The sequence below is a fragment of the Pelodiscus sinensis genome, chromosome 21 (genome assembly GCF_049634645.1).
Source record: "Pelodiscus sinensis isolate JC-2024 chromosome 21, ASM4963464v1, whole genome shotgun sequence".
Classification (NCBI taxonomy): domain Eukaryota; kingdom Metazoa; phylum Chordata; order Testudines; family Trionychidae; genus Pelodiscus; species Pelodiscus sinensis.
This window is the reverse complement of record NC_134731.1, coordinates 15,149,399-15,176,273: the sequence shown is the minus strand read 5'-3', so window position 1 is coordinate 15,176,273 and position 26,875 is coordinate 15,149,399. Positions and strand designations below refer to the sequence as shown.

General features: G+C 46.3%; 2 protein-coding genes across 5 annotated transcripts in view; both read right to left on the bottom strand.

Moving 5' to 3' along the window:
* LOC112544163 (uncharacterized) overlaps positions 1-11,310 on the bottom strand; it is a 45,028-nt gene extending 33,718 nt beyond the window's left edge. For 3 of the 4 annotated variants that reach the window (XM_075904935.1, XM_075904934.1, XM_075904933.1), the window contains exon 1: positions 470-11,310. In XM_075904935.1, coding sequence (XP_075761050.1) covers positions 3,854-6,193 — 2,340 coding nt within the window. In that variant the 5' untranslated portion in view covers positions 6,194-11,310 and the 3' untranslated portion in view covers positions 470-3,853. The remainder of the gene's footprint in view (positions 1-469) is intronic. The other variant, XM_075904936.1, reaches the window with a different exon arrangement.
* A 146-nt stretch (positions 11,311-11,456) lies between these two features.
* MDH2 (malate dehydrogenase 2) lies at positions 11,457-26,836 on the bottom strand. The gene is made up of 9 exons (XM_075904943.1): positions 26,702-26,836; positions 23,505-23,673; positions 22,555-22,638; positions 20,866-20,975; positions 19,988-20,113; positions 19,282-19,359; positions 16,649-16,748; positions 15,450-15,601; positions 11,457-11,771 (listed from the first exon to the last, which is right to left on the bottom strand). Exons 1-9 carry the CDS (start codon positions 26,765-26,767, stop codon positions 11,640-11,642), a joined length of 1,017 nt encoding a protein of 338 aa, XP_075761058.1. The 5' UTR covers positions 26,768-26,836; the 3' UTR covers positions 11,457-11,639.
* Positions 26,837-26,875: the final 39 nt, after the last annotated feature.

The following is a 26,875-nucleotide window of genomic DNA, read 5'->3' as shown; positions in this document are numbered from 1 at the left end:
AACCATATATATCAAAGGATACAATTAAAAAATGAACACGTGTTCATTTTTTAATTGTATCCTTTGGTATATATGGTTGTGACAATTTTCTTCCACTATTTGATCTGAGGAAGTGGGTCTGGCCCACGAAAGCTCATCACCTATTAAACCATCTTGTTAGTCTTTAAAGTGTTATCATTCTTCAGTGTTTATTCCATTACCCATAAATCCCTTTTGTGGAATTGTTTCTCCTCTCTCAGATTGGCACCGTTTGTTATTAAGGCCTATGTGTTAGCTTATGCATTACTTTATACTAAACATCAGCTCAGCTTGTGGGATCGCTTAACGAATGTACTCTATGTATTAAGAGGGTGAAGCAATCCACCAGCCAGTCTGACAGCCCATGAGGGACGATTCACTGAAGGATTAACCCTGAAGTATCTCCTCATGATATTAAAACTTCCCCCAAGGGAAAAAAGAAGTTACTCACCTTGTGCAGTAACGATTGTTCTTCGAGATGCGTGTCCCGTGGGTGCTCCACTGTAGGTGTCGGGCTTGTCCCGGCGCCGCAGATCGGAGATCTTTTCTAGCCGTAGTCTGCCGGACCGCGCATGCGCGAAGTACGGCTCGTGGCTTTTCGCGCCGTTTGAGCGTTGGTGGTCCGGCTCCCACCAGTTCCTCCTGCCTCTTGTTCTGAAAGACACAAAGTAGAGAAAACTCTGAAGAGGGGAGGAGGGCGGGTCGTGGAGCACCCACGGGACATGCATCTCGAAGAACAATCATTACTGCACAAGGTGAGTAACTTCTTTTTCTTCTTCGAGCAGTGTCCCATGGTTGCTCCACTGTAGGTGAATGTACAGCAGTAGCTCGTGAATGGAGGTGGGTTCGGAGCTAGCATGCCATAGCTGAGGATAACACTGCTGTCGCCACCGCCGAATCAGGTATTAAGAGATTGGGGATGGCATAATGTGTAGCGAAGGTTAGGTTGGAAGACCACGTAGCAGCTCTACAGATATCTATCAAGGGAACTCCCTTGAGGAATGCAGTGGACGTTGCGACAGCCCGAGTCGAATGGGCTCTCAAAGTCGAAGGCAGTGGTTTCTTTCGCAGATTATAACAAGCCCTTATGCACTGCACAATAGCGGAGGAGATGCATTGAGCGGACAATGAGCAACCTTTAGTACGGTCCGCCATTGATATTAGTAGCGAGTCTGCCACTCGAAAAGGTCTGGTTCTCTCAATATAGAAGGCGAGAGCACGTCTGACGTCCAAAGTGTGCAGGCGCGCATGTTCTGGTGAAGCGTGTGGTTTGGGATGGAATTTAGGAAGAATTATAGGTTTGTTGATGTGAAAACGAGAGATCACTTTGGGACGAAAACGTGGTTGCGTTCGCAATATCACCGCTTGGTGTGTAAAAACCGTATAGGGAGGAGAGACTGATAGTGCAGCTAGCTCACTCACTCTCCTCGCGGAAGTAATTGCCAACAAGAAAATGACCTTCATGGACAGGTCATGTAGACTGCATGTTGCTAGCGGTTCGAAGGGTTTGCCCGTCAGAGTATTCAGGACCATTTCAAGGTCCCAAGGATCCGCCGGTTGAGTATAATGTGGATACAAGTTGGACATTCCCTTCAAGAACCTTTTCATTGTCGGATGGGAAAATACGGAACATCCGTCGACAGGCTGATGAAAGGCTGCTATTGCAGCGACATGAACTCTAATGGAAGCACAGGTAAGGCCCGAATTTTTGAGGTGTACAAGGTAGTCCAGGATACACTGCAGAGGTGTAGAGACTGGATTCAGATCCTTTTGGAAACACCATGATGAGAAGTGTGACCAGTTTGAGAAGTAAGTAGTTCGCGTAGATAATTTTCTACTGTTTAGTAAAATGTGCTTGACAGATTGTGAGCATAATGCTTCTGATTGTTGGAACCAACTAGGTACCACGCCGTGAGTGCGAGATAGTCCACCTGCGGATGGAGCAGGGAGCGATGATTTTGCGAGAGCAGATCGTGTTGAATTGGTAGAGGACACGGAGGATGTATCGACATGCGATGGAGGTATGGATACCACGTTTGCCTGGGCCAGGAGGGGGCTATTAGGATTACTGTGGCCCTCTCCCGAATAATTTTCTCCACTACCCTGGGAATCAAGGGTGTGGGTGGAAATGCATAAAGTAGGTGACATCCCCAGTTGTATAGGAAAGCGTCACCTTTTGAATTTCGCCCAATTCCCGCTCTCGAGCAATACTGAGGACATTTCGCATTGTGACAAGTGGCAAAGAGATCTACTAGCGGAAATCCCCATCGTTGAAATATCGCAGAGAGCACTGTGGGATGTAACTCCCACTCGTGGTTGAGAGAAAAATGCCTGCTGAGGGCATCGGCCGTTACATTGTGGTGGCCCGGGAGATACTCTGCGATTAAGAAGACGTTGTGGCGATTGCACATGTTCCATAGACATACCGCTTCTGCGCACAAGGAGTGGGATCTGGCCCCACCCTGCTTGTTTACATAATAAACGGTTGTCATATTGTCTGTAAGGACTCGTATGACATGTCCCCGAATGATGGGAAGGAAGTGTTGACATGCTTTGTACACTGCCGAGCTCCAGGAAGTTGATGTGCATCAACGATTCGTCTGGCGACCATAGGCCTTGTACTTGTTCGGGGCCAAGGTGTGCGCCCCATCCGATGACTGACACATCTGTTGTCAACTGCGCCGACGGCTGAGGGCGATGAAAGGGTACGCCCGACAATAGATTGTCTGGACCTGTCCACCAAGCTAGTGACTTCTTGACATGGGTGGGAACTGTTATTGTCATGTGGACGTCGCGTACATTGGGGGGACAGATCTGTGCCATCCAATGTTGAAGGCACTGAAAACGTAACCTTGCGTATTGGACCACATATGTTGTGGAGGCCACGTGCCCCATAAGCTGTAGGCACCGTAGTATGGGAACCGTTGGGCTGATGAGCAAGATCTGGATCAAATCCTGCATTGTCTGGAACCTTTCCATCGGTAATGCGGTAATGACGCACGCTCGCGCCTAGAGTCTAGACAAGCGCCTATGAACTGTATTGATTGGTGCGGTTCCAATGATGACTTCGGGACATTGAGAATGAGACCCAGCTCCTGGAAGACCGTGCGTGTTGTTTCTGTAGCATCGCGTGCTTCCTGCAATGATTGGGCTCTGATTAAGCAATTGTTGAGGTATGGAAAGATCATTATGTGTAGCCGACGAAGATATGCGGTCACCACAGCCAGGGTCTTGGAGAAAACCCGTGGAGCCGACGAGAGACCGAATGGCAGGACCTTGTATTGGAAATGGTCTGTACCGATTTGGAAGCGTAGGAATCGTCTGTGTGCCGGATGAATCGCAATGTGAAAGTATGCATCCTGAAGATCGAGGGATGTGAACCAATCCCCGTTCTGAAGTGCTGGGATGATTGTAGCTAAGGTAACCATTCAAAACCGTTGTTTTCGTAAGAAACAGTTGAGGTCGCGAAGATCTAGTATCGGTCTCCATCCCCCTGATTTCTTTTCCGTTATAAAGTACCGGGAATAAAAACCTCTGCCCTTGAACTCGTCCGGAACAGGCTCTATTGCTCCGACAGCGAGTAGACGGGTAACTTCTTGCCTGAGCAAGGGCTCGTGAGATGGGTCCCTGAAAAGGGACAGGACAGGGGGGGAAAAAGGGAGGTAGTGACGTGAATGGGATGGTGTAACCGAGGCAAATTGTCTGAAGGACCCATTTGTCGGTGGTGATGTAAGCCCATCGATGGAGGTACGGCCTCAGACGGTGGTGAAAAATCGCCTTTGTAGCACTCAGAATGGTGATGGTAGGAATGGTTCTTAACCCCTCGAGTGACGCGTCAAACTTGCTGTCTGGTACCCTGTTGGGAAGTCGTTTTGGGCGGCGGATGTCTCCGCTGTTGATGCTGTCTACCTCTTTGTTGGTCTTGAGGCCTATACTGAGGAGGTTGTCGTAGGAGGGGCCTCTGCCTTTGGTAGGGGGTATATCGTTTTCTACGGTAGGGAGGAGTGTACATGCCCAACATTTTTAAAGTGGTTCTGGAGTCCTTCCCCGAGTGCAGAAGTTGGTCAGTCTTATCAGAAAAGAGATTCTGCCTGTCAAAGGGTAGGTCCTCGACCTTCGAGAAGAGGTCTTTGGGAGCAGAGGACTGCTGCAGCCAGGATGCTCTGTGCATAACGACCGATGTAGCAGTCATGCGCGCTGCAGCATCAGCTGTATCCAGGGCAATATGTAAGGCCATTTCAGAGGCTGCGTAGCCCTCTTGTATTACAGCCTTTAAAATGTCCCGTTTTGCCTCTGGAAGATGTTGAAGCAGTGGCACAAGCTTGGCATAGTTGTCGAAGTTGTGATTCGCCAACAGTGCGGAATAATTGGCCATTCGCAGAGTGAGTGTTGCCGAGGAGTAAACTTTACGTCCGAATAAATCAAGACACTTACTGTCTCTGTCTGCGGCAGTAGGTTTGTGTTGCAGCATCTTTGCCTTTTGTTGTACTGCATCCACAACCAAGGAATTAGGCTGTGGATGGGTAAAGAGGAATTCCATCCCCTTAGCGGGGACGAAATACTTTTTATCCGCCTTCTTATTCGTAGGCGGGGCGGATGCCGGCAGCTGCCAAATATCGTCTGCAATTTCAAGAATGGCCACGTCCAGTGGCAACGAGATCTTGGGCTGGTGAGATTGTTTGATGTTACGGAGGAGGTGGTGTTGTTTTTGTTGCACCTCCCCCAGCTGCACGTTTTGACTCTCTGCCACTCTCTTAAACAGCTCCTGAAACTGGCGTAGGTCGTCCGATGGTGAGGTGTCTCCCTGAAAAACTGCATCGTCTGGTGACGATGAAGATTGATCCATGGGTGATCTTCCTGTTCGGGATCCCGAACCTGATCGAGGTTGTCCGGTGCGAGAAGGAGACCCGGAGGGAGTTGGTGGCCTTGAAGGAGCAGAGGGAGCAGAGTGCTTTTGGACGAGAGAGGCTTGAGGGGACCCGTGATGATGAGACGATGACCTTTGGTGATAGTAGGGTGACATGGAACGACGGGACCTCCTGGAATATTCCGAATGGGTTGAAAACGCGGGCGATCTTGGTGATCGTGACCTTTCTCTGTAATAGGTGCTGTGACTGGGTGAACAACGATCATGGTGGTAGAAATGACCGGATTGTGGGGAGAATTGACCAGTACGAGAGTACTCAGAGTACGCCGGGGATGGTGAATGTATTTCAGGAGAGAACTCAGGACTTGGTGAGAGAGAAGATAATCTCCTAGATCTATGGGCAGGTGGTGCCAGCAACTGTTCCGATGGAGAGGAAGTTGGAGTGGAGAGCACAGAGTGAGGGATTATCTCCACTGGTATTGAAGGAGTCCGTGACGAGGTGATCCGCGTCGTCGCAGTCGATTGTGTCGGCACCAACGATTGTCTCGGTTCCGGGGACTGTCTCAAAGGGGAAGGCTGCCTCAGTGCCGGTGGACATCCTTCTAAGGGAAACCTGTGATGTGACGATCCTTCCGGTGCCGAAGGATGGCTCGGTGCCGGTAAGCGCGTCAATGACGAGGAACGCTCCGGTGCCGGTGAATGTGTAACTTCTTTTTGTTGCTTCCTGGGTGGTGATGATCGATTCGGTGCCGACCGTGTAGGAGAAGAAGGGTGCCCAGGAGTTACCGAGGGTCCCCGTGTCGAGGGTTTTGGCGCCGTTTGTTTTGGCCGTGCCGCATGCGCCCGGGACGAGGAGCGACTCAATGCTGGTGATCGTGCTCTAGAATGAGCCGGTGCCGAAGAACGCTCCTGCACTGAGGAATGGCTCGGCTCCGCAGGCAGCTTGGATGTGCATCTCGGTGCTGGGGAGCGGCTGCGTGCCGGGGAGCATTCCGCACCGGCAGAGGTTCTCGAAGCCGTGGAGGTCCCTGGAAGCGGTTTGGAAACCGAGGGAACGGCTGAGACCGCGGAGCCCGATATAGAAGGGCTCGGAGCCGACATACTCCGGCTGTCTTTAGGCACCACCGCAACGCATGCGGGCGGTGCCGTTGATGTCCCTGGTTTGTCACCAGCACCCGATCGTGAGGGTGGAAGGGATCGCGCTGGAGATGGTTTCCTCTTCGTTTTTTTTGTTTGCTCTGCGTGCCCCTTAGATTGTTGGGTTTGGGGTTTCAGAGCTTTGTCGAATAAGAGGATCTTTAGGAGCATGTCCCTGTCCCGCCTTGCTCTGGCCGTCAGCTTGGAGCAATGGGGACATTTTTGGGTATGTGGCCTTCCCCGAGGCACCTGATGCACAGGGAATGGCCATCAGAGGCAGGCATTGCCTCGCGGCATTCGCCGCACTTCTTGAACCCCGGCATTAAGAACAATAAACTAACTACTAAAGAAAAAAAAAATTTTTTTTTAAACGACTAGAACTATTAACTATAGAAAGAACTATAACCATAACTTTAACTTTTTAAAACTATGTATATAACAACTATTGGTAATCTCTCTCTGTCTTTGTGAACAGGGTTCACGAGAGAGACGTTGATCCGTCTGCAGCCGAGAACGGTCAGGAGGAACTGGCGGGAGCCGGACCACCAACGCTCAAACGGCACGAAAAGCCACGAGCCGTACTTCGCGCATGCGCGGTCCGGCAGACTACGGCTCGAAAAGATCTCCGATCTGTGGCGCCGGGACAAGCCCGACACCTACAGTGGAGCACCCATGGGACACTGCTCGAAGAAGAATCTAGAGAAACCAATTGCAAAGCATGTTTTCACCTTGTACCTGCCTCTACTGCTGAAAGAGAGAGCCATGCATTCTTACCATTACCATTCTGGGGTTCCTGTGGAGACAAGATCTCAGGACAAGCTCAGTGCCCAGCTGCCAGATAGCCACTATACAAGAACCTGTAGTAAAAGCAACAGGCACCAGCTGATGCCATCTTAGAATCATGAGAGCAGACCTGGCACTGTTACTAAATTGTAACTCCATTTAACACTGCATCATGGCCAATAAATAGGACTGCAGCTTCCCCAACAGCTGAATGAGAGAAACTGCAAAATAGTCACTTTTCTCCTCTCTCCCACTCCCTGCTGAGCAGAAAAGGCTAATATGGTAGATAGTCACTAAAACAAAAGCCTGAGCCACATACAATGATGAGTGGAGCCTAGCAAGAGAAATTATGTACAATATAAACACAAACAATAGAAAGTGCTGGCTGATCTCAGAGGGTGATGGAGTTAATATACACCTGGAGCTGATCTCTGGAAAACAGGCCTAAGGATTAGGCATTGATACAACTAGACCCCTAGAAGAGGTAATTGTAGTTAGATATAGACTAAGTTCTTTAGGGACAGGGCCCATCAGTTAGACCTGGTCTATACTCCTATGAGCTGTCAATCTAATTTACACAACCTCAGCTAGCTGAACAACATACCTGAAGTAGACATATCTAGATCTATTTATCACGGTCACTGCTGTAAGTAGACAGCTGATGCTCTCCTATCAACTCCAGTACTGCACCAGAACCAGAAGTGCAGGCAGAGTTGACAGGAGAGCACCCAACCGTCAATCAACGGTCTAATCAACCTCCATTAGATCAATTACTGCCTGTCAATCTGGCAACAGTGTAGACGTGCCATATGTTCAGTGTTTGTGTAGCATCTAGCACAATGAGGTGTTGGTCTGTGACTGAAGACCCTAGGTGCTACCATAATACAAACAGGAATAGTTACCTGGGCATTCAAGCTATCTTTTTAAGTGACATCAAAATCAGGCCCATTTAAGCCTCCTTCCCTTCTGAGGAATCTATAACCCACAGCTACTACAGCTTTCTCTACTACAGCTATGACCCACATGGGTAATTACTATGCCTCACCCACATGGCTTGGCTGCAAGTTTATCAGGGTTAAGTTCACTCTCCCTTCCAGCTCATCACCAAATATGGAACAAAGTAGGAACAGCAGCTGTCACGTGTATCCGTTGGGGATTGCTAAACAAGAGAAGAGTAACTATGGGCCCTGAATACATTTTAAAAATAAAGATTGAAGCCCTGAGATCTGATACAAAACATCAGAGCTAAGTATTATTAACTTAAATGTGACACACTATGGAACTCCTGAACAGCTTTCTACATAAAGTTAGCTGGGTAATTACCCTCTGCCACAGAACTCAAGAAATGAACAAACTGCTTAAATTCAGAAAATCATAGAACACTAGAACCTTGAGGCTACGTCTACACCAGCAGCTTCTTTTGCGGAAGAGTTCTTGTGCAAAAACTCTTCCAGAAGAGAGGGTCTACACTGGCATGTGCTTTTGCACAAGAGATGTGCTCTTGCACATGAGCATCCATGCCAGTGTAGACGTCCTCTTGCACAAGAAAGCTCTGGTGGCCATTTTAACCATAGGGCTTTCTTGCACAAGAAATTCATGTTGCCTATCTACACTGGCCTCTTGCGCAAGAACAGTTGCGCAAAAGGGCTTATTCCTAAGCAGGAGCATCATAGTTCTTGCACAAGAAGCCCTGATTTCATACAGTAGAACGTCAGTTTACTTGTGCAAGAACACGTGGCCAGTGTAGACAGGCAGCAAGTTTTTGTGCAAGAGCGGAAACTTTGGCGCAAGATCGCACCAGTGTAGACACAGCCTGAGAGATCATTGAGTCTAGTCTCCTGCCCTCATGGCAGGACCAAGTACCATCTAGATCATCTCCGACAGATTTCTATCAAACCTGCTCTTCAATATCTCCAGAGATGGAGATCCACAACCCCCCTAGGCAACTTAGTCCAGTGTTTCACCACCCTGACAGGAAGTTTTACCTAATGTCCAACCTAAACCTCCCTTGCTGCAGTTTAAGCCCATAGCTTCTTGTCCTATCCTCAGAGGCCAGGAAGAACAATTTTTCTCCCTCCACCTTGAGACACCCTTTTAAATACCTGAAAATCACTATCATGTCCCCCTCTCAATCTTTACCTTTCCAAATTAAACAAGCCCAATTATTTCAGTCTTCCTTCATAGATCATATTCTCTAGACCTTTTATCATTCTTGTTGCTCTTCTCTGGACCATCTCCAATTTCTCTATATCTTTCTTGAAATGTGGCGCCCATAACTGGACACAATACTCCATTTGAAGCCTAATCAGCACAGAGTAGAGTGGAAGAATGCATCCCAGAATCATGTTTGCTTTTTTTCCCCCCCCAACAGCATCACACTTTTGACTCATATTTAGCTTGTGGTCCACTATGACCCCTAAATACCTTTCTGCAGTACTCCTTCCTAGACAAGTCGCTTCCCATTCTGTACATGTGAAACTGTTCCTTCCTAAATATAGTACTTTGCATTTGCCCTTCTTAAACTTCATCCTATTTACCTCAGACCATTTCTCCAGTTTGTCCAGATCATTTTGAATTATGACCCTATCCTCCAAGGCAGTTGCAACCCCTCCCAGCTTTGTATCATCTACAAACTTAAGTGTACTCTCTATGCCAATATCTAAAATAATAAAACAAACATTCATGGCTTTGTATTTTAATCACTAATTTCTCAATGCAAAACATAAAAATGAGCTGTTCTGAAGCCTCAGGATAAGCTGAACAGCTGATGTGTACCAATTTTTTTGGGGGGGAGCGGGGGTTCTTGTTTTTAAGGACTCAACTGCACGTTAACTAATGATCACCTCTTCAGCCTAAACATCAAAATAGCTATCAGGTAATTGTGACCGTATGTCTCTCACACTGAAGATACTCAAACTAGAAGCTAAGTCATAGGAAAAAACTAAGTGCAGGCTCTACCTGTGCTGAAATAGATGTGTCTCCCTTTTCTTTTGGATATGAGAAGATCATCTGGAAAGGTGACACCTGCTTTATACCTCACCAAAGAATGCTGAGGAAGCAGGCAATGAGGAAAACTCATGAGCCCTGGAAACAAAAATTAAGATCCTTACATAATGCTTTAAATATGGCTAGTTGCTGTTTATCCCATTTAGGTCAAGTTTGCCTTCTGTGAAGATACCCATATTATCACTGGGGCATTCCAAAGGTCTTACAAGGCCATAGCAACCTGTTCTGGTGCTAAGAAAAGCTTGTTTCAGCACTAGGCACCAGACAGAAGGGAAGGTACATTCAACTCAGTGCCATATGATATTTGCTGTGACTTAGGGCTTGCTTATCCAGAGAAAATTTCTAGCATTATTATACCAGTATATGCACCAGCACAGATTTTTTTGTCAACAAGATCTCTATGTGATTTGATTCAACTGTCAGACAGCACCTTAATTTTGGATATAAAAGGCAGCAGTTTACCAATGTATAGCTTGTTATATAGCAGCTAACATAGGGTCCTAGTCTGTGAGACCAAGGCATGATGGTAATAGAAGTCAGTAACAGTAGGAGTGGAGACAAAAGCAGGAGTCCAGTCAGTTTTCCCACTGAGTCAGTGCCTCTTCAGTTAAATTGTGTAAAATGAGTGTGGCATTGATGAGTCACTTGGAGTCTCCTACAAGAGCCAAAATGCAAAGCATTAAGGTCTAATCTTCCCCCTCGGCTGTATTCTTTATTTTTCTATACCTTTAGAGTGAAGATGATTAGTAGCAGAAGCCAGTTTCTAGATCTAGGGGTAATTCTACTTCCCCCAAAACACTTTTAAAAATAAAGCAATTGCTTTGGCAACCTGACTAGAGAAGGTCTTTTCTATGAGTTTTCCAACACTAGTGCTATCTTTGTTAGAGCATGCTTTCTCGTTGAGCTCTGGAGAACAATATAGTGAACAGACCACTGCTAGAACACTGGAAGAACAGCACCACTTTGAGTTAAAGCTGTCTAGAGTGAAGATTTTAATAAAATGAGGAAAAGAAACTGAATAGAAGTAATTTGTTGCATTATATGTCTGAGTTTAGAACTGGGTGGGTCCACATGTCTGCCACTAATTGTGGGTTAATGTTATGATAGGGTGTGCCGGTCATTTTCAGTAGCCTGGACTTTGCTAATTTTATAAAGAGGCTTTTTGAATACTTTGAGAAACAAAGCTGGAGGTTATGTTCTGCCTATTTGTGCTGGGGAATCCTAATGCAGCTACAGAATTAACTATTACAAAGCAATAGGAAAAATTCTCTTTAGTTTAATGAGATCATAACTTGTTGCAACAGTTGGCCAACTCCATTTGCCTCTCTTCTTGAGGATGGTGTATGTTTTACTCAAACTCCCAAAAATGTCTCCAGAAGTAGCCCTCAGGATCTCCCAGAGATTAAATATGACTAAGAACTCAAGAAGTTATGGAATACGTATCAGCTTCTGCATGTTACTGTATTCCTAGGAAGGAAAGAATTGATCTTGTGTCTGATGAATACAGAAGCAGGCAAATGGCAGCATAACTGAGTGTTGCAGCATTAGTGAGACCTGGAAGTGTAATCTTTGAAATACACCTGCCCCTCTCTCACATTTGAGCATTTTCAGCTTTAGAAAGCACATTGTGCAACTGTCCAATGAGTACCCTTAAAAAAATAGGAGGCTGTTTTATTGAGTAGAATTCCAATTGACCAATTGAGAGCAGATAATACACTAATACAGAATGACTTCGATCAAAGCTCGTACTTTGCATCTGAAGTCTTTTAAAGTGACATGATGCCTTAATAAATTAAGGAAACGGTGATTCTTCTTCCCCATCCGCTCTTCAATTCATGCTCTTCACAAACTCCTCTCCTTTCTTGATAGAAGCTTTCAGCTCAGACATGGCCTCAGTTACCATCTTTTCCTCATAAGGAGAGATCTTGCCAATACCTAGATTCTTCTCAATTCCATTTTTCTGAGGGGGGGGAAGAAGAGTTTTAGGGTTACACAATTTCTGCATTCTTTAGCAAGGAATAGCTTTAAAATCTATGCTAGAGGATTAACTTTCGTTAAAAACCCTCCCTCCTCCTCAGGTCTCCAACTGGTGCATCTGCAGGAGAGAGTCTCGAAACATTTCAAACAGCTACTTTATTTCCCACCCACTAGTCAGGATGGGGGAAGATGGTGTCTTGTCCAATTTTAGGACCATCTCCTTCCTAGAAGAGGAGCTGAGATACCAACTTCTCCTTCTCCCTTCCCTCAACTGTTCTGTTGCTTTCCTAAAGCCACATGCTAATTTAAGGAACTGATTTACGCTGCAGAAAGACTATCACATACATTTGCACCACTGGCTTCCACTGATTTTTCAAATCTACTCTGCAGTTACCCTTCTAGAACCCAGACTTTAAAGCAGGAGTTCCCAAACTGGGGGGTGGGAAGAAATTCCAGGGGGCACGAGGTGACCCAACCCCTCACACACACCGTCAATCCCACCCCAAGTTTTGCTGCTTTTTTGGGAGGGGGGGCGTGGTGCCGAAAAGTTTGGGAACCACTGCTTTAGAGACTAAAGAGAACCTACAGAAGAAGGTTATACAATGGAAGTTACAGCTGTTCGGACATATCTGCAGAATGAACGATAAGAAGTTAAGACCCTGATATTCAGCATAATTTACGGTCCAAATAGGAGAGGCAGACCCCACAAAGAATGGATAGATGATATAATAAAAACTAAGTCATTCTACACTGGACAGGGAAAGATGAAAGGAAATAGTGAGGGAGGCATCGGACACCAACGGGCATTCAGCCCATGGTTGCTGCTGCTGCTGCTGATCCTGTCTGACGTCTTGGCCCAATCTATTTCACTCCAGTCTTTACTTCAGTCCACTCTCAGTGAGTAGGATACCTTTTCACTGTCTACTTCCCCTCAAGGACTGCAACTCCCTTTTCTTTTTGAATTCTTGTCTCAAAAGCTTCTCTTTACATTAGGGATGAGAGAGGCTAACTGGTTAACCAGTAAGGTCCCAGTTAACTGATGGGGGCTCGAGCAGCCCCCAGCCCAGAGCAGGGGGCTGCTCCAGCCCTTCGGGGCACACCATGGATGGGTCATTCCAGCCTGGCCAGAGCAGCCCCTGTCCATGGTGGGCCCTGATACACCATAAGCAGGAGCTGCTCTCTGTGGGCTGGAGAGGGTGGGGGTGGGAGAAGAGGGCTCCAACCCTGCTTCCCCTCCACATTAGTCACTTTAATCAGTTAAATGTAGTGTTTAACCGATTAACCAATTAATCAGGATTTTTCATCCCTACTTTACATAGTCCACATAAAATAAACTAGGCTACATTTCTCAAATATATAGTAGATTGAGTTTGTGCATCCGAGCCCATCTGTTCAAGAACTTCTCCTAAACAGTAAGAGTAGGACCACCAATTTTAGTATGCAGCTTCCTCTTAGCCTAATTTAAAGCAAGGTCAGGATTTGGTCATGCCAGAACAATGGGATGTGCCTGGAATTCGACTGTTTATTTTATGAGAAACAGTTATACTGCAGAATGACTGCAAGGGGGCAGCAATGGGGACTGGGAGAGCTAGAACGAAGGATGTTAGATAATGTAATTGAATAATCGTGTAATAGCATAAAATATGATCAGTTACACAACTATTTGATAGACTCCAAGTGAAGGTCTGGGGGCAGATGCTGTGCCGGCATCCATGGAGCAGCCTCTGTCTATGGTGAGCCCAACCCTGTAATGGACAGAGGCTGCTCTGTGGCAGCCTCCCCTGCCCTCACCCCCACCCCCTGCTGCCTCTGTGGGAGGCAGGTAGCTCCATGAAGCCAGCAGGTGTGGAGGGATTAGAACTGAATGTAGTCAACAGGATTAACTGATTAGCAGAGGCTTACTGGTTAATCGTGTAGTTGACTAGACATTGACATCCCTAGCTATAACCCCATTGGGCCAGCAGGAGTGAAGAAAAGGACAGCTATCTACTATATATTTCAGAGAGTTTGCGTGTCTGTCCCAGCTGGGGGACATGCACCTTTCCCCACAGCTGTGCCTGGAGCTGCAGCAGCTATGGAGGGGAGCTTCTCATCTGGCCTCAAGCTGCTAGAGTGAGATGTGGTTGGGGTAGCCCTCTCTTCCTGGGGCAGCTTGCATACCAAACCCCTCATCTCCTGCCCTCCCCAGAATAAGTATTTAAAAATTAAGAAAACACGAAACTATTGAGTTAAGGACCTGAGCAATGCTAAGTTAAGTCTTCTATAAAACATTCTTCCATTGTTCCCAAACGCCACAGCATTCTTAACTCATTATTTATATTGGCCACCAAACTGCAATTCCTGGACACCAGTAGGGCTTTGGAAGTCACACTGAGGCTTTCACACCCCAGTCTACTGGTAGATCTTGGAGCCTTTGATAAGTGATCTTGACTGGTTTGGCCAAGAAGCTACCAAGTGCTGGTACTTCAGTTGCCCCTCCCCACACTGCTACCCATAGCCTTGGAGCTGCCCCTCCCTGGGAGCCTCCTGCTTGCAGTGCAGAGCAGGGAAGGGAGAAGAGGGGGCGCTGATGTCAGGGTACCCCCTCTCTCATCCTGTATTCTATCTCCACAAAACGGAGGGCGAAGGCACAACAGAGCTTGGAATGTAGGGAGTTTGCTGGCTGCTTTGGAGTGTGGTGCACGGCCAGGGCAGGGGTAAGCCTGCCTTGGTCTCACTGCCCCACCACTCAGGAGCCACCTGAGATAAGCAGTGTCCAGCTGGAGCCAGCTCCAATTCCCTGCCCCAGTCATGAATCCCCTCCTGCACCCCAAGCCCCTGTCCTAGCCCTGAGCCCTCTGGATGCAAACTCCTTTACAGAGCCTGCACCCTGAACCCCTGCCCCAGGCTCAGTTCAGAGCCCCCTCACATTTCCAGGCTCAAGACCAGAGCCTGTGCCCCAACCCTCTGCCCCAGCCTGGTGAAATGGAGGGAGGATGACGGAGGGAGGACAGAGTGAGCAGGGACGGGGCCTCAGAGAAGGTGCAGGATGGAGGCAGGGCAAGGGTATTTGGGTTTGAGGTAGATCCTGGATTGCACTTAAATTCAAAAAGCGATCTTGTGCTTAAAAAAGTTTGAGACCATTGAGTTAAGGTGACCAGACACTTGAGTTCTACTGAAGTTCTGACAGTTCTTCATAAAAATACACATTACAACCTCCTAGTCAGAGTGACTGAGAATAAAGAGTTCAGACTGAGATACTGATTTAAATTAGAGGACCTGGTTATCCAGTCAATTCAAAAGCAGAAGTAAGGACAGGGAGCAACTGAAACGCAAAACTTGGATTTGCCTGAGTAAATCAGTTACTAAAATAGCCAAGTCCTTTTCTTATTTAGCTCTGTTGAAACATCAGGAGCTCAAAACCTACTGCAAATGTTTAAAGTACTTCATACTCCAGTTTTTCATTAAGAATGTCAAGGAATAGCTTTGAGTTAGGCTACTGCCCCTTCTAAAAATCATTTGAATAGGATTATTACATGCCTGACTCAAATATCTAAAGTTATAAAATGCTATCTGAAGTGTTGCATTAGCCAAACAAGCTACTTCTGCAACACCCTTCCAACTTAAGGTACAATTTATTACACTAAACATGTCAGTTAAAAACACCATCCAAGAGACATACCCCAAGTAGCAAAGGTGTGGAAAAATATGGACACTCTGTTTCTTCCGATCTCACAAAAGAACATTCAATAACACCTTCCTTTCCATTCATTGCATCCAGCACAGAAAAGACAAACCTGGCCCCAGCATACGCCATAGATAAGGTAGCAGATCCTGTACAAACAGGAGTCAGAACAAAGATATTAGTTCAGACTGGTAGGATCACTAATATCACTATTTATTTAAACTTTAACCCTAACTGAAAAGTTTAAAACTAGTGTAGGATGGAAGCTTGTTTACAATCTGACATTTGAATCAGTGTCACATTTTTGGAGAGGTGGCTAACACAAATTCAGCAGGTACTGGAATTACATATTTTCAATACTCACAAGCATCAATTTGTCCCCCACCACACTGAAAGCATCTTTTCTTTTAAAGAAGATGCACAAAGGGGAAAAAAGTAGTTTTGCCTATTACTGAGCTATATATTAAAAGAGCAGAATATTTCTTCTTTGTTGAAGTTCCTCTGCTTGTTTTCACATCTAGTACTTACTCCCCTCTATGCTGAAATGAGATGTTAGTTTAAAAAAAAAAAAAAAAAAAAAAAAAAACTAAGGAAGAGATTGTATATCAGAAGGAAGCAGTAAAGAACAAGAGCTCTGTTTAACCCAGGGGTGGGGAACCTTTTTTGAATCAGGGGCCAATGATCCACAGAAAAATCAGTCAGGGGCTGCACACAAGTGAGAAACAAAAAAGCCACCCCTCACTAACTAGCATGAGCTCCCCAATGCTAGGGGGACCCCAAACCTCAGGAGCCAGATCCAGGCTTAAGCTCCCCACACCTAGGTTTAACTGTTCATATTTAACAGTGCATTAGTCAAGTCCAACAGCTGAGATAGCACAAGATCAAAAACCTTGAACCCATCACTGAACAGTAACTTTGGACCACTAGCATGCCATTTTATTGGCATGTGTTTGACCAGTTTAATTTGCAGGTGAAGAAGGTTGTACAGTAGATTCCATACAGTAGGGTTAAATAGTAATCTACCTAATGAACTGAAGAGCTTGAGTGCTGCCAATAGCAGCACTAATCCATTTGTAATAAATACCAATGTGCTACACTGTCCTGTAGTTTCCAGTCTATTCTGGAACACAAAAGTACTGCTTGCACCCTGAACTGGTTAAACAATTTAAGATTCAGAAGTGTTTCCAAGAACCAACCTGCTCCTGCTTTTGCTTTCACAACTTCAGTACCAGCCTCCTGAATTCTGCCCGCAAGTGTTTCCAATTGATCCTGAGGGAATTCCACTTTTGGTGTACACTAAAATGGAAAAATCTCATTTATCAGTTCATCACAACACCCCTTTAAACACATGATACTTTAGAGCAGGGGTTGGCAACCTATGGCTCTGTAGGGAGCCAAATATGGCTCTCCTGCAGCTTGAGCTCAGCCCTCTCTTGCTCCCACCATGGCAGCGAGCCTGCACTGATGTTCCAACCTCACAGTGCCCCCTGCAATATTGGAGCACCAGCTTCCTGCAGGGGAGAGTGAGTTCCAACCATCCCCACCAGATCCAGCTTGCAGAGAAGAAGTAGTGCCAGAAACAGCTACTGCGTACTACTGTGACTGCGCGTTGGGGTTTCCCTATCTCCTGCACCCCCGTAGTGGCACGAACAGACTCCGCCAGCCAGTAGAATAGAGGGAGTTTATTGCTTCTTCAGGATACAGCACAGCACAGATGTAATCTGATTACAGAACTGGGGCTAGGAGGCCTCACTACCCCCCCTTGAGATTGGAGATGGCTGGGCCCTACAATCCCAGCCCCCCTCCCTAGCTCCTCCTCCCCTGCTTCTCAGACCGAAACTACCACTCTCTTCCAGCCCTGCCTCCCAGCCAGGGCTCCACTCCGCCTTCTTCCCATTGTTCCACTCCCTGGGAGATAACTGGTCAGACAGATTCGGAGCCCCCTTGCATAACGACTCATCCCCTGCCCTGCTGGGCCATGCTACAGCCAGCAGAGGTCACCCACAGCCCACTGCCCAGCATAGCAACCAGCAAGGTATCCCCCCCACTACGTCACAACTACCACTTCGCCTTCTCTCCTGCCGGCTAAGGGGACAGCAAGGCATGGATGCATTCCCTGGAGGTTTTCCCTGCCTAGCCCTCATCTGGCTGCAGCTTCCTGTCCCCAGCTCTGATCTAGGGCAGGCTCCATGGTTCAGCCTCCATCTGACCGCAGGAAGGGCTGGTTGTGGCCCCCCTTCCTGCTGCAGCATGGGTAGGAGGGGAGGTCATGATCTGGCTGCGGCAATTCTGTACCAGCTCCTCATCCAGCCACTGCTGCCCAGGTGCAGCAACCCAGCCTGGTAAGGTAATCCAGTCCCAGGCCCCCCTCCCCCCACTCTCTCCCACCTCCAGCACCCTGCCCTGTTCCTCGACTAGTCCGCAGATCAGCTGTTCGGCGGCTGTCTCTTTAAACGACACATCCGTGCAATTCAAAGGGACAGCTGCCTGGAGTCAGCTGGGGACTCCCCAGCTGATCATGGGCTCCCTGTGGCATTTCCCCAGAACCTGGGGTCAGCTGGGTAGTCCCCCACTGATCCCGGGGTCCATGGCTTTGAAATGCACAAGAGTCCCCACTGGGGACTCTTGTGCATTTCAAAGAAAGCACCTGCATGCAGCCCGGACTCAGCAGGGGCTCTTGTACATTTCAAAGGAGGAATGTGGGAGTGCCTATTAACAAGTCGATTAGTTAAATGCTTACAGAATAGTCAACTAGTCTTTAACATCCTTAGCATCTACCAAGCATCTCCTATCCCTGCAATAGCCAACTTCTCAGATTCCTTCCTCCCCTCTTCTCAAAAGTTTCAGACACAGGACTACGAGTCAGATTTGGGTGTTCATCTCATTTCTGCCCCAGGACTCCCAATAAAGCCCAAGGTCACTCATTCCATCTCTTCTTCAGTTACTTACATTTCTCATACGTCAGAGGGTAACCTGTAGCCCACAGCCACAAGCAGCCCACTTGGGTTCCATCTGTGGCCCGTACAACCTCCTGTCTACCCCTCTCCAACACTGGGGCCCCACTCTTCCTACTTCTCCCCATCCCTCCCAGCACTTTCTGGGCGCTGTGCATCAGCTGATGTGTGACATTCAAGCTCTGGGAGAAGAGGAAGAAGTGGGAATGGAGCACAACTCAGCAGATTTATGGCACTCTAAAAGTGATGGAAAGGAGGGGAAAGAGTAGGAAGTGTGGGGCTCCTGTGCCACAGTAAGGCATGGGGAAGGAGGCAGAGAGGTGGTGTGCAGGCACAGGCAGAACCCAGTGGGCTGCAGATTACCCACCACTGATCATGCAGCCCACTGAGACAAAGAAGGGCCACTCAATCGGCCCACTCACTAGTCTTGAATCCACCCATGATGGCAACAGGCAACCAACTTTATTTATGGATATCAAATGTACACATTGTACAATAAATGTCTCAGTACCTGCATTTCTAATGCTCTCTCCTAGCTCACTTCCCTAAGCAGTTGTGCCATCTCTTGTCTATCAGACTAAAAGCTCCTTGGGGAAGAAGGCTCTTACTCTGAGATGCCACATAAGTTTATGGAGCCTGTAATAGTCCCAGAGGACCTTAGACTTAGGTCATTGGAAGTGTGCAGAATGAATTTCCAATTGTACAACACATTCTCTTGTGAATGAACACGTACAAACAGCTGGACAGAGACATCTTCTCTTGTCTTGGCACTGTAAGATCTCAGTAACCACATTTCAAATTGACACTAATGCAATACTGAAGGAGAGCAGGGTGATAAGACCATTTCCATGCATTGAATATTCACTGTAACATACCTGAGAGATCAGAGGGATGATGGTCTTCCCTGCATGTCCGCCAATAACAGGAACATTTACTCGAGCAGGATCTAAACCCTGCAGGAAAATTCATGGCTTTAGCAATCATTAAGTGTCTGGGCAAGAAAAGCAGTATGCCTTAAGACATATTTCTCTCCTGAACATTTAATCAGATATCTGCAATGTAACACAACATGGGGTAGAATAACGGAAACAGACTGAAGTGCAGTCATGTCCTGGAGAGTGAATTAAAACCACATCAGAGAAACCTGTTTGTTATCCTGGTGACCTTGCTCTCACTAGCCTTTTCTAAATGAACTGAAATGCCAGCACTGCAAACTCCACCAGGAGTATGAAAGTCAAGCTGTTCTCCCATGAGACAACATCCTGCAACAAGTTTACTGCTCAGAGAGGCATGGTAGAAACCAGCTCACTCTTCCACAGTGAAACTAGACTCCAGCACTAGAAGGAGTGAAAATGTCACTATTGGTAAGGTAAGCATGTGCCTCAGACTCTCAAGGTGTAGTTTGACAAGAATTTCACAGCTGTAACTGCACCCTGAAGGACAGTCTGGAAATAGCTAGTTCTAGGGAATCGGAGACATATCATGAATGAATAGAGCTAAGTTATGACAATGAGCATTGCTAACATCCACAATAAAGGCTCATAGTGGTAAATCTACTGACGCAGGGAGATTACAACATACCTTTAGTTCAGCCACAAAAGTATTTGCTCTGACAATGTCCAGTGTTGTAACACCAAAGATTTTGTTGGGATTATAAACCCCATGCTTCTTAAAAACTTCAGAGGTTATTGGGATGGTAGAATTTACCTAGGGTTGAGAAGCAGGTAGGAATGCATTAACACACTGCTACTTTTTGCTTATTTATTAAGTTAACCGGTTTACATATCCTAGCCATGGGTTAGAAATGAAACAACCACCACAAAACTGAGCTTTTATTTAGAGAACACAATTGGAACGCTCATCAGATCTCTAACAGGATGCAAAGTGAGCATCTTTATAATGCCTATGATGTCATTTCTATGATACCATCACAATTTTAGTTAGTTAAACAAGCAAGCTGACAACAGCGCTCAACTATTCCAGTGGACACCAGTGTGCACTTTTCTTGAATTAATGCAATTAAACACCATTTTATCCAAAATCTTTGTCAGTAACTAAACTGAAGATCAGAACTCAGAATGGCTTCGAGCCTGCATCAATACTTCCACTGGTTCATTCATGTAATGAAGGGCATGTTAAAGAACCAAAGCTTCATCAGATTAATCTACTAGTAAACATACATATCCTGCATAGCTCTCTCTTGTAGGTTTACTGCATGATATTTATTTAAGATTTCTACACTATTTTATATCTATGGAATCGGTCATAGTCACAGGACCAGCATTAACTTGGAAATCTAGCTCTAGCCAATTTGTTTTCAGTAAAGACAAGATTGGAAAGTCTCTCAATTAGGATGGTACTATATTAATTCTTGCCTTTTTAATAGTCAGTTAACTAAGGCTGCTAGTCCTTTGGCTTCTCTACACTGTGTATCAAGATCTACCAGCATTAATGTTTACCGGATTAGCAATAATGCAGATCATGGCTTCTGGACAGTGCTTGGCACAGGCAGTCGTCAAATTCGCAACAATGGTAGCATTGGTATTGAACAGGTCATCACGGGTCATACCTGGGGATCAAAACAAACTGTACATCATTCCAGAGGTTAGCCAAGTAGCATCCACTGCACTGAACCAGATTGAGCTAGCCCTACCCAGTTATAATACCAAGAGGAAACAATGTTTTGTCATAATAGGGATGTAAAATCCTGTTTAATTAATTAATAGGTTAAACATTATGTTTAACTGGTTAACCAATTAAATGGGGGCAAGCAGGCTTGAGTGCCTGCTTCCCTCCCACCCCCGCAGACAGGAACTGCTCCAGCCAGTTAACTGGCTAAACGTTTACATCCCTATGTCAAACTCCAGCAAATTCTTGCCTACTTCTTCCTGGATCACGTCAAAGTTGCCCTTTTGAAACAGCTTCAGCTAGTAAGAGACTGAGGCCTGGTATACACTTAAAAATTAGATCAACATAGCTAGTGTGATGGATGGGAGGAATACTATCTTTTCTAGACATCCCAGCCATTCAGTTAATTAAATTGCCTGTAAAGGGTTAAACCCAGAAACAGAGGGTATCCAGGAAGTATTGGCAAGGAGCCAGGCGAGCCCATGGGAAAAGATTTTTTTTTTTTAAATCAAAAACAAGTTCTGCCTGTTTCAGTCTTGTGTGAGCTCAGAGCAAGAGCTGGGGGGAGAGATGAAGCCAGCCTTGAGAACCAGGCATTGAGTCTTCAGCAATATCCATGTCTAGAAAGGCCTGAACCTTTCAGCAACAAATATGAGTAGAACAGGAAATGTTAAACACAATCAGGATATTTTCTTTATTTTAGGGTTTGTTTAAACCAGGGGTGGGGAACCTTTTGTGGGTCAGGTCAGTTGAAAACAGCCATTCTTTTGGATGTGAGGTAAATAAAGCATCTTGTGGCTCACCAGAGACTAATCCTGGTGAACCGTGTGTGTGGCCCACAGGCCACTTATTGTCCACCCCTACTTAAGAAAGAAGTAACTGTGTATGTAGTAGGGATGTATAGTGTAGACAATTAACAGATAACCAAAAGCTTATAGATTAATGCTATAGACTACACGCATTACCCCCCCCCCCCCCCCACACACACACCAGTAAATTTTTTAGAAGGTTGGCCAGCAGCCTGGCTCAGTTCTGGCTTGAAATGGGTCTGGGACCTACTCCTGCTGTGGCTCTGCATTTAAAGTGTATTAGGAGCTGGCAGCCTGGCTCAGTTCTGGCTCCGGGAGCTCAGACCCACTGTAGACAGAGGCTGCTGCCATCCCACACTGCTGCCTCTTTATCAGAGGCAGCAACATAGGGAGACAGGCAGCCAGTCCACGAGGGGAGCTAGTTTTTAAACTGGCTCTCCTTGCGGACCAGCTCCCGCCTGGCACCCTGCACTGCTGTCTCTGATACCAAGACAGCAGTGCAGAGTGGCAGGGGGATCCTCAGGAGCGAAGCTAGAGTGCACTGGCTGCCAGCCCTGCTCCCGGAGACTACAGATCAACCAACCAACCAAAAAGAATTCTTGAGGTTACTTGACTATTCAATTAACCGATATTTAACTTCCCTAGTATGTAGCATTTCATGTCTCACCCCAAACATTTCAGAGTGCTACATTTAATAAAATTAAGACCTACCTGGTTTTCTAGGGACTCCAGCAGGAATAACTACAACTTCACAGCCCTTTAGGCAGTCTGATAACTGGTCAGATCCAATGAACCCTGTAAAGGAAAATCCAGGTAATTATGCATTTCACAATTCCAGGGAAAGATTAAAACTGTCCAAATCAAAATTAGCATATGAAACTGTACGTTTAAGGATACAGGATACAGTGTTAATTTTTAATGTAGCCTTCCCCAACTCAATTATTAATTTCATCCTTCCAAATGAGAAGGGCTGAATGTTACCAGAGGGACCCAATCTAGTATGCAAGTACATCTGTCCTCAGAAGAAATGCTTGTAATTGTATTACACAAATTAAAACAAATCCCTATATCTATCAAGCAAAGCTTTCTCCTTGGATAACAATAGACCCTATAAACAGAAATGGAAACCAGAAGAGTGAAGTGAAAGCTTAGTAAGATTTTTTCTTTGAAAATTGCCTATACCAAGCCACATGCTTGAGAAATGCATTCTGCAAGCATGAATTTATGCAGGCTATTTCAAAGAGCTACAGCGGTAACTGATATTCTGAACTTTGTAGAAAAAAGCTAAAGAAAGAAAATATAGCTGATAGCTCACACTGGCTACCAGAATAAATTCCGTAAAAAGTGAGAAGTCTGACCACAGACTTTTGCTTTCACATCGATCAGAACTTTAAAAAATATATATGAAAAGATAATCAAATATGTTCTAACCATCTCAGTTGAATCTATTTAACTACATCTTGTTCTGAAGTTATTTGGGTAAATAAGCCATTTCCAGTTTTAATTTCAAGTTGACAACACATTTATTTATAAAGGACAAGTAGTGCCCCACTGCATATAGTAATATGCATGGGTACTCAACACAGAACACGCCTAAGAATCCTTTCAATCTTGGACTTGTGTGCACAGTAACATGCCTCATAATTTATAACTTACAATACCTTTGACATTGGCTCTTGTCTCAATGTGGCTAAGGTCAGCTGCAACACCAAGGGTGTGAGCAATATCATATAGGCTGAGATGGCTCACTAAGGGGCTATTCTTCAGTAGAAGGGAAAGAGGCTGGCCAATCCCTCCAGAAGCACCAAGCACTGCCACTTTAGCATTGCTCTGAAGAGAAAAAGAAAGAGGGACATAGATGTTTGTAATAGTTACTCAGGTGGTTTTCAAGCCTCCATCACACAAGTTTGCATCTCATTTTCAAAGAGTTCTATTTTATCTCAGTTATTGCATTAACAATTGATGAGTTGTACCTTGAACTGCATCACCACTTTCAAGCTGGCTTTCCCCATGCACCAGCTCCTGCCTGCCCCCACATGCTTCTGCGGTATACAACAGGGAAGGGAGGTGGAGCAAGCAGCTCCATGGGAGCTGGCTCCACACAGGCAACAACTCTCATTCCCCCCACTGCCTCTGATACAGAGGGAGGAGGGAGGACAATTGTTAGGATTAACCTAATCCAGGTTTATCACTTAATCATGTAAACAGCTACATGTTAACATCCCTAATCTCAAGCACATTCCCCACTTAGTCATCTTTGCCAAATTGGAAGTCACACTCTTATTAATCTCTGCTCATGGGAAAGCTGTTCCGTACCCCTCATCATTTTTGTTGCCCTTTTCTAAATTTTCCAAATTCTAAAACATTTTTGAGATAGGGCGACTACACCTGCATGCAGCAGTCAAGAGCTGGGTGATGCGTGGATTCATATAAAGGCAATGTAATATTTGTCTTATCTCTTTCTTAATGATGCTTAACATCCTGTTCACTTTGGACTGACCCTGCACACCAAGCAGCTGTTTTCAGAGAACTATCCATAATAATCCCACATTCTCTTTCTTGAGTGGTAAAAGCTAATTTATACCACATCATTTTATACATATAGTTGGGATTATGTTTTCTAATGTGCATTACTTTGCATTTATCAATATTTAAATTTAATTTGCCATTCTGTTACCCAGTCAGCTTGGGACTTAAATATCTTCAATAGGTTTGCACCTGCAAATTTTGCTACCACACTGTTTATCCCTTTTTCCAAATCATTTATGAATATGTTGAAAAGGACTGGTCCCAGAACAGACCCCAGCAGGACATCACTATTTACCTCTCTTCATGCTGAAAACAGGCCATTTATACCTACCCTTTCCGCCTCCTCCCCCCTGCCATGTCAACTGCCATCTGACAGCAATAGATCATCAGTACATGAACACACATAGGTATGCTCGTAATCAGCAATCAAACTGCATGGATTAGCATAAAAACTGATTTCTTGAATGAGCATGCTTAGCACTATTGTTTGAAAGAAAAAATTTGAACTATACAGAAGACATCAATTTTAGTAGTGATGTCCAGGAAAGGACCAAAGTAACTGAAACCAATCTACCATACAGCTCCATTAAATGTCTAGATTCAGTTACCACATCTGTTGATTACTAGTTACACCTGACCAATGAGTGTCAACTTCTGTCCTGATCAGAAGTCAATAGCCAAAGGGATGGAGATACAAAATGGCACATCTATTTTTGCGGCCCAGTGCCACAAGATTAATACCACCAATTTCTACATTAGACACCTAAAGATGCCCAACATGTCCCATCTTTAACTCAAGTATTGCAAGAACGAGAAGTCCTGTGGCACCTTATAGACCAACAGATTTTTACTGGAGCATAAGCTTTTGTGGGCAAAGACCTACTTCATCAGATACATGCATCTGACAAAGTGGGTCTTTGCCCACGAACGCTTATGCGCCAATAAATCTGTTGGTCTATAAGGTGCCACAGGACTTCTCGTTGTTCTTGAAGATTCAGATTAACCCAGCTACCCCTTTGATTAAGTACTGCAATATTTCCGACCCACTTCTAACCAGTTCTGTTGTTTGTAGTAACTATGTAACACTAGTGCCAATTTAAATAAATTAGTACTTAGCTGTAATGTTGTTTTAGCCAGGCTGATTCCAGAACATAAAAGAGTGCTAATGTGAGTGAGGTAGTATCTTTTATTGGAGGAGCTTCTGTGGTGAAGGAGGACAGCTTTCAAGCTCCACAGAGAATTACTAGCCCACGGTTAATCCAATAAAAGGTTTTACGTCATCCACCTTTTCTCTCGCGTTAATACTTATCAAAACGTAATCGTTAAATTTAACAAGCCGAGTGTAACACCCTAAGGCTACGTCTAGACTGCAAGCCTCTTTCAAAAGAGGCTTTTTCGAAAGATACTTTAGAAAAAGAGCATCTAGACTGCAAGCAGTACTTTCGAAAAAGCAAGCTGCTTTTTCGAAAGAGAGCACCCAGGCAGTCTGGATGTTCTCTTTCGAAAAAGCTCTGTTGGCATTCAAGCATGCCTTTTTTCAAAAGAGCACTTTCGAAAAAAAGGCGTTCTTCCTCATGAAATGAGGAGTACCACCGTCGAAAGAAAAGCCGCGTTCTTTTGATTTAATTTCGAAAGAACACGGCTGCAGTCTAGACGCAGGTGAAGTTTTTTAGAAAAAAAGGCTACTTTTTTCAAAAAAACCCTGCAGTCTAGACACAGCCTAACTGTCTACACACGTGAGGCCTCACTCGATTGAGGCGAGGAACTCCATTAGCGCACATCTGAATGACCCCACAGGGGCAGGCTGGGGGGGACACGCACTGGGGGTGCCACAGGCGTGTGATGAGAACGGGAGACCAGCAACAAGCGCAGGAAGCCGGGGAGGAAGGGCAGCCAGGAAGGGGACGCGATGGCAAGGCTGCCAGGAGACAGGGGACAAGCTTGGAGGCCTGAAGGCTGCGGAGGTGGGGCCGGCGGGCAGGGCTGGGAGGCGCCCTGTGACCTTGGCAAGGCCCATCCCTTAGCTGCCCCCCGCAGCAGGGGCGGGGCAGGGGCCTCCAATGCTCCGAAGGGCTGCCTAGCCCGCGGGGGTGCCCCCGGCAAAGGCTGCGTGCCGGAGGGTGGGGGCGCCGCAGGGGGTCTGACCAAGTGGAAACCCCCCCAGATAGCGTGGGGGGCAGGGATGAGCAGCGCGCAACGCAGCCCGCCCGGCTGCCATGGGGGCCGGCGGCGCCAGGCTCCAGCCGCCACCCCCCGCGGGCCGTAGCGCGCAGGCCCCGCTCTCCAGCCCGCGCCGGGGCACACAGCGCGGCGCGGGCCCGGCCGGTACCTGCGCTGAGGTGGCGATGCCCCTGCGGAGCGCGGCGGCGGGGCCGCTGAGGCGGGAAAGCAGCATGACTGGCGCGCGACAGTGACTCCAACGACCTCCAGCCCAGGCACCGCGAGACCGCCGCGGCTCCCGAGCGCTCCTTCAAGCTCCGCGAGAGCTCCGCCCCCAAGCACC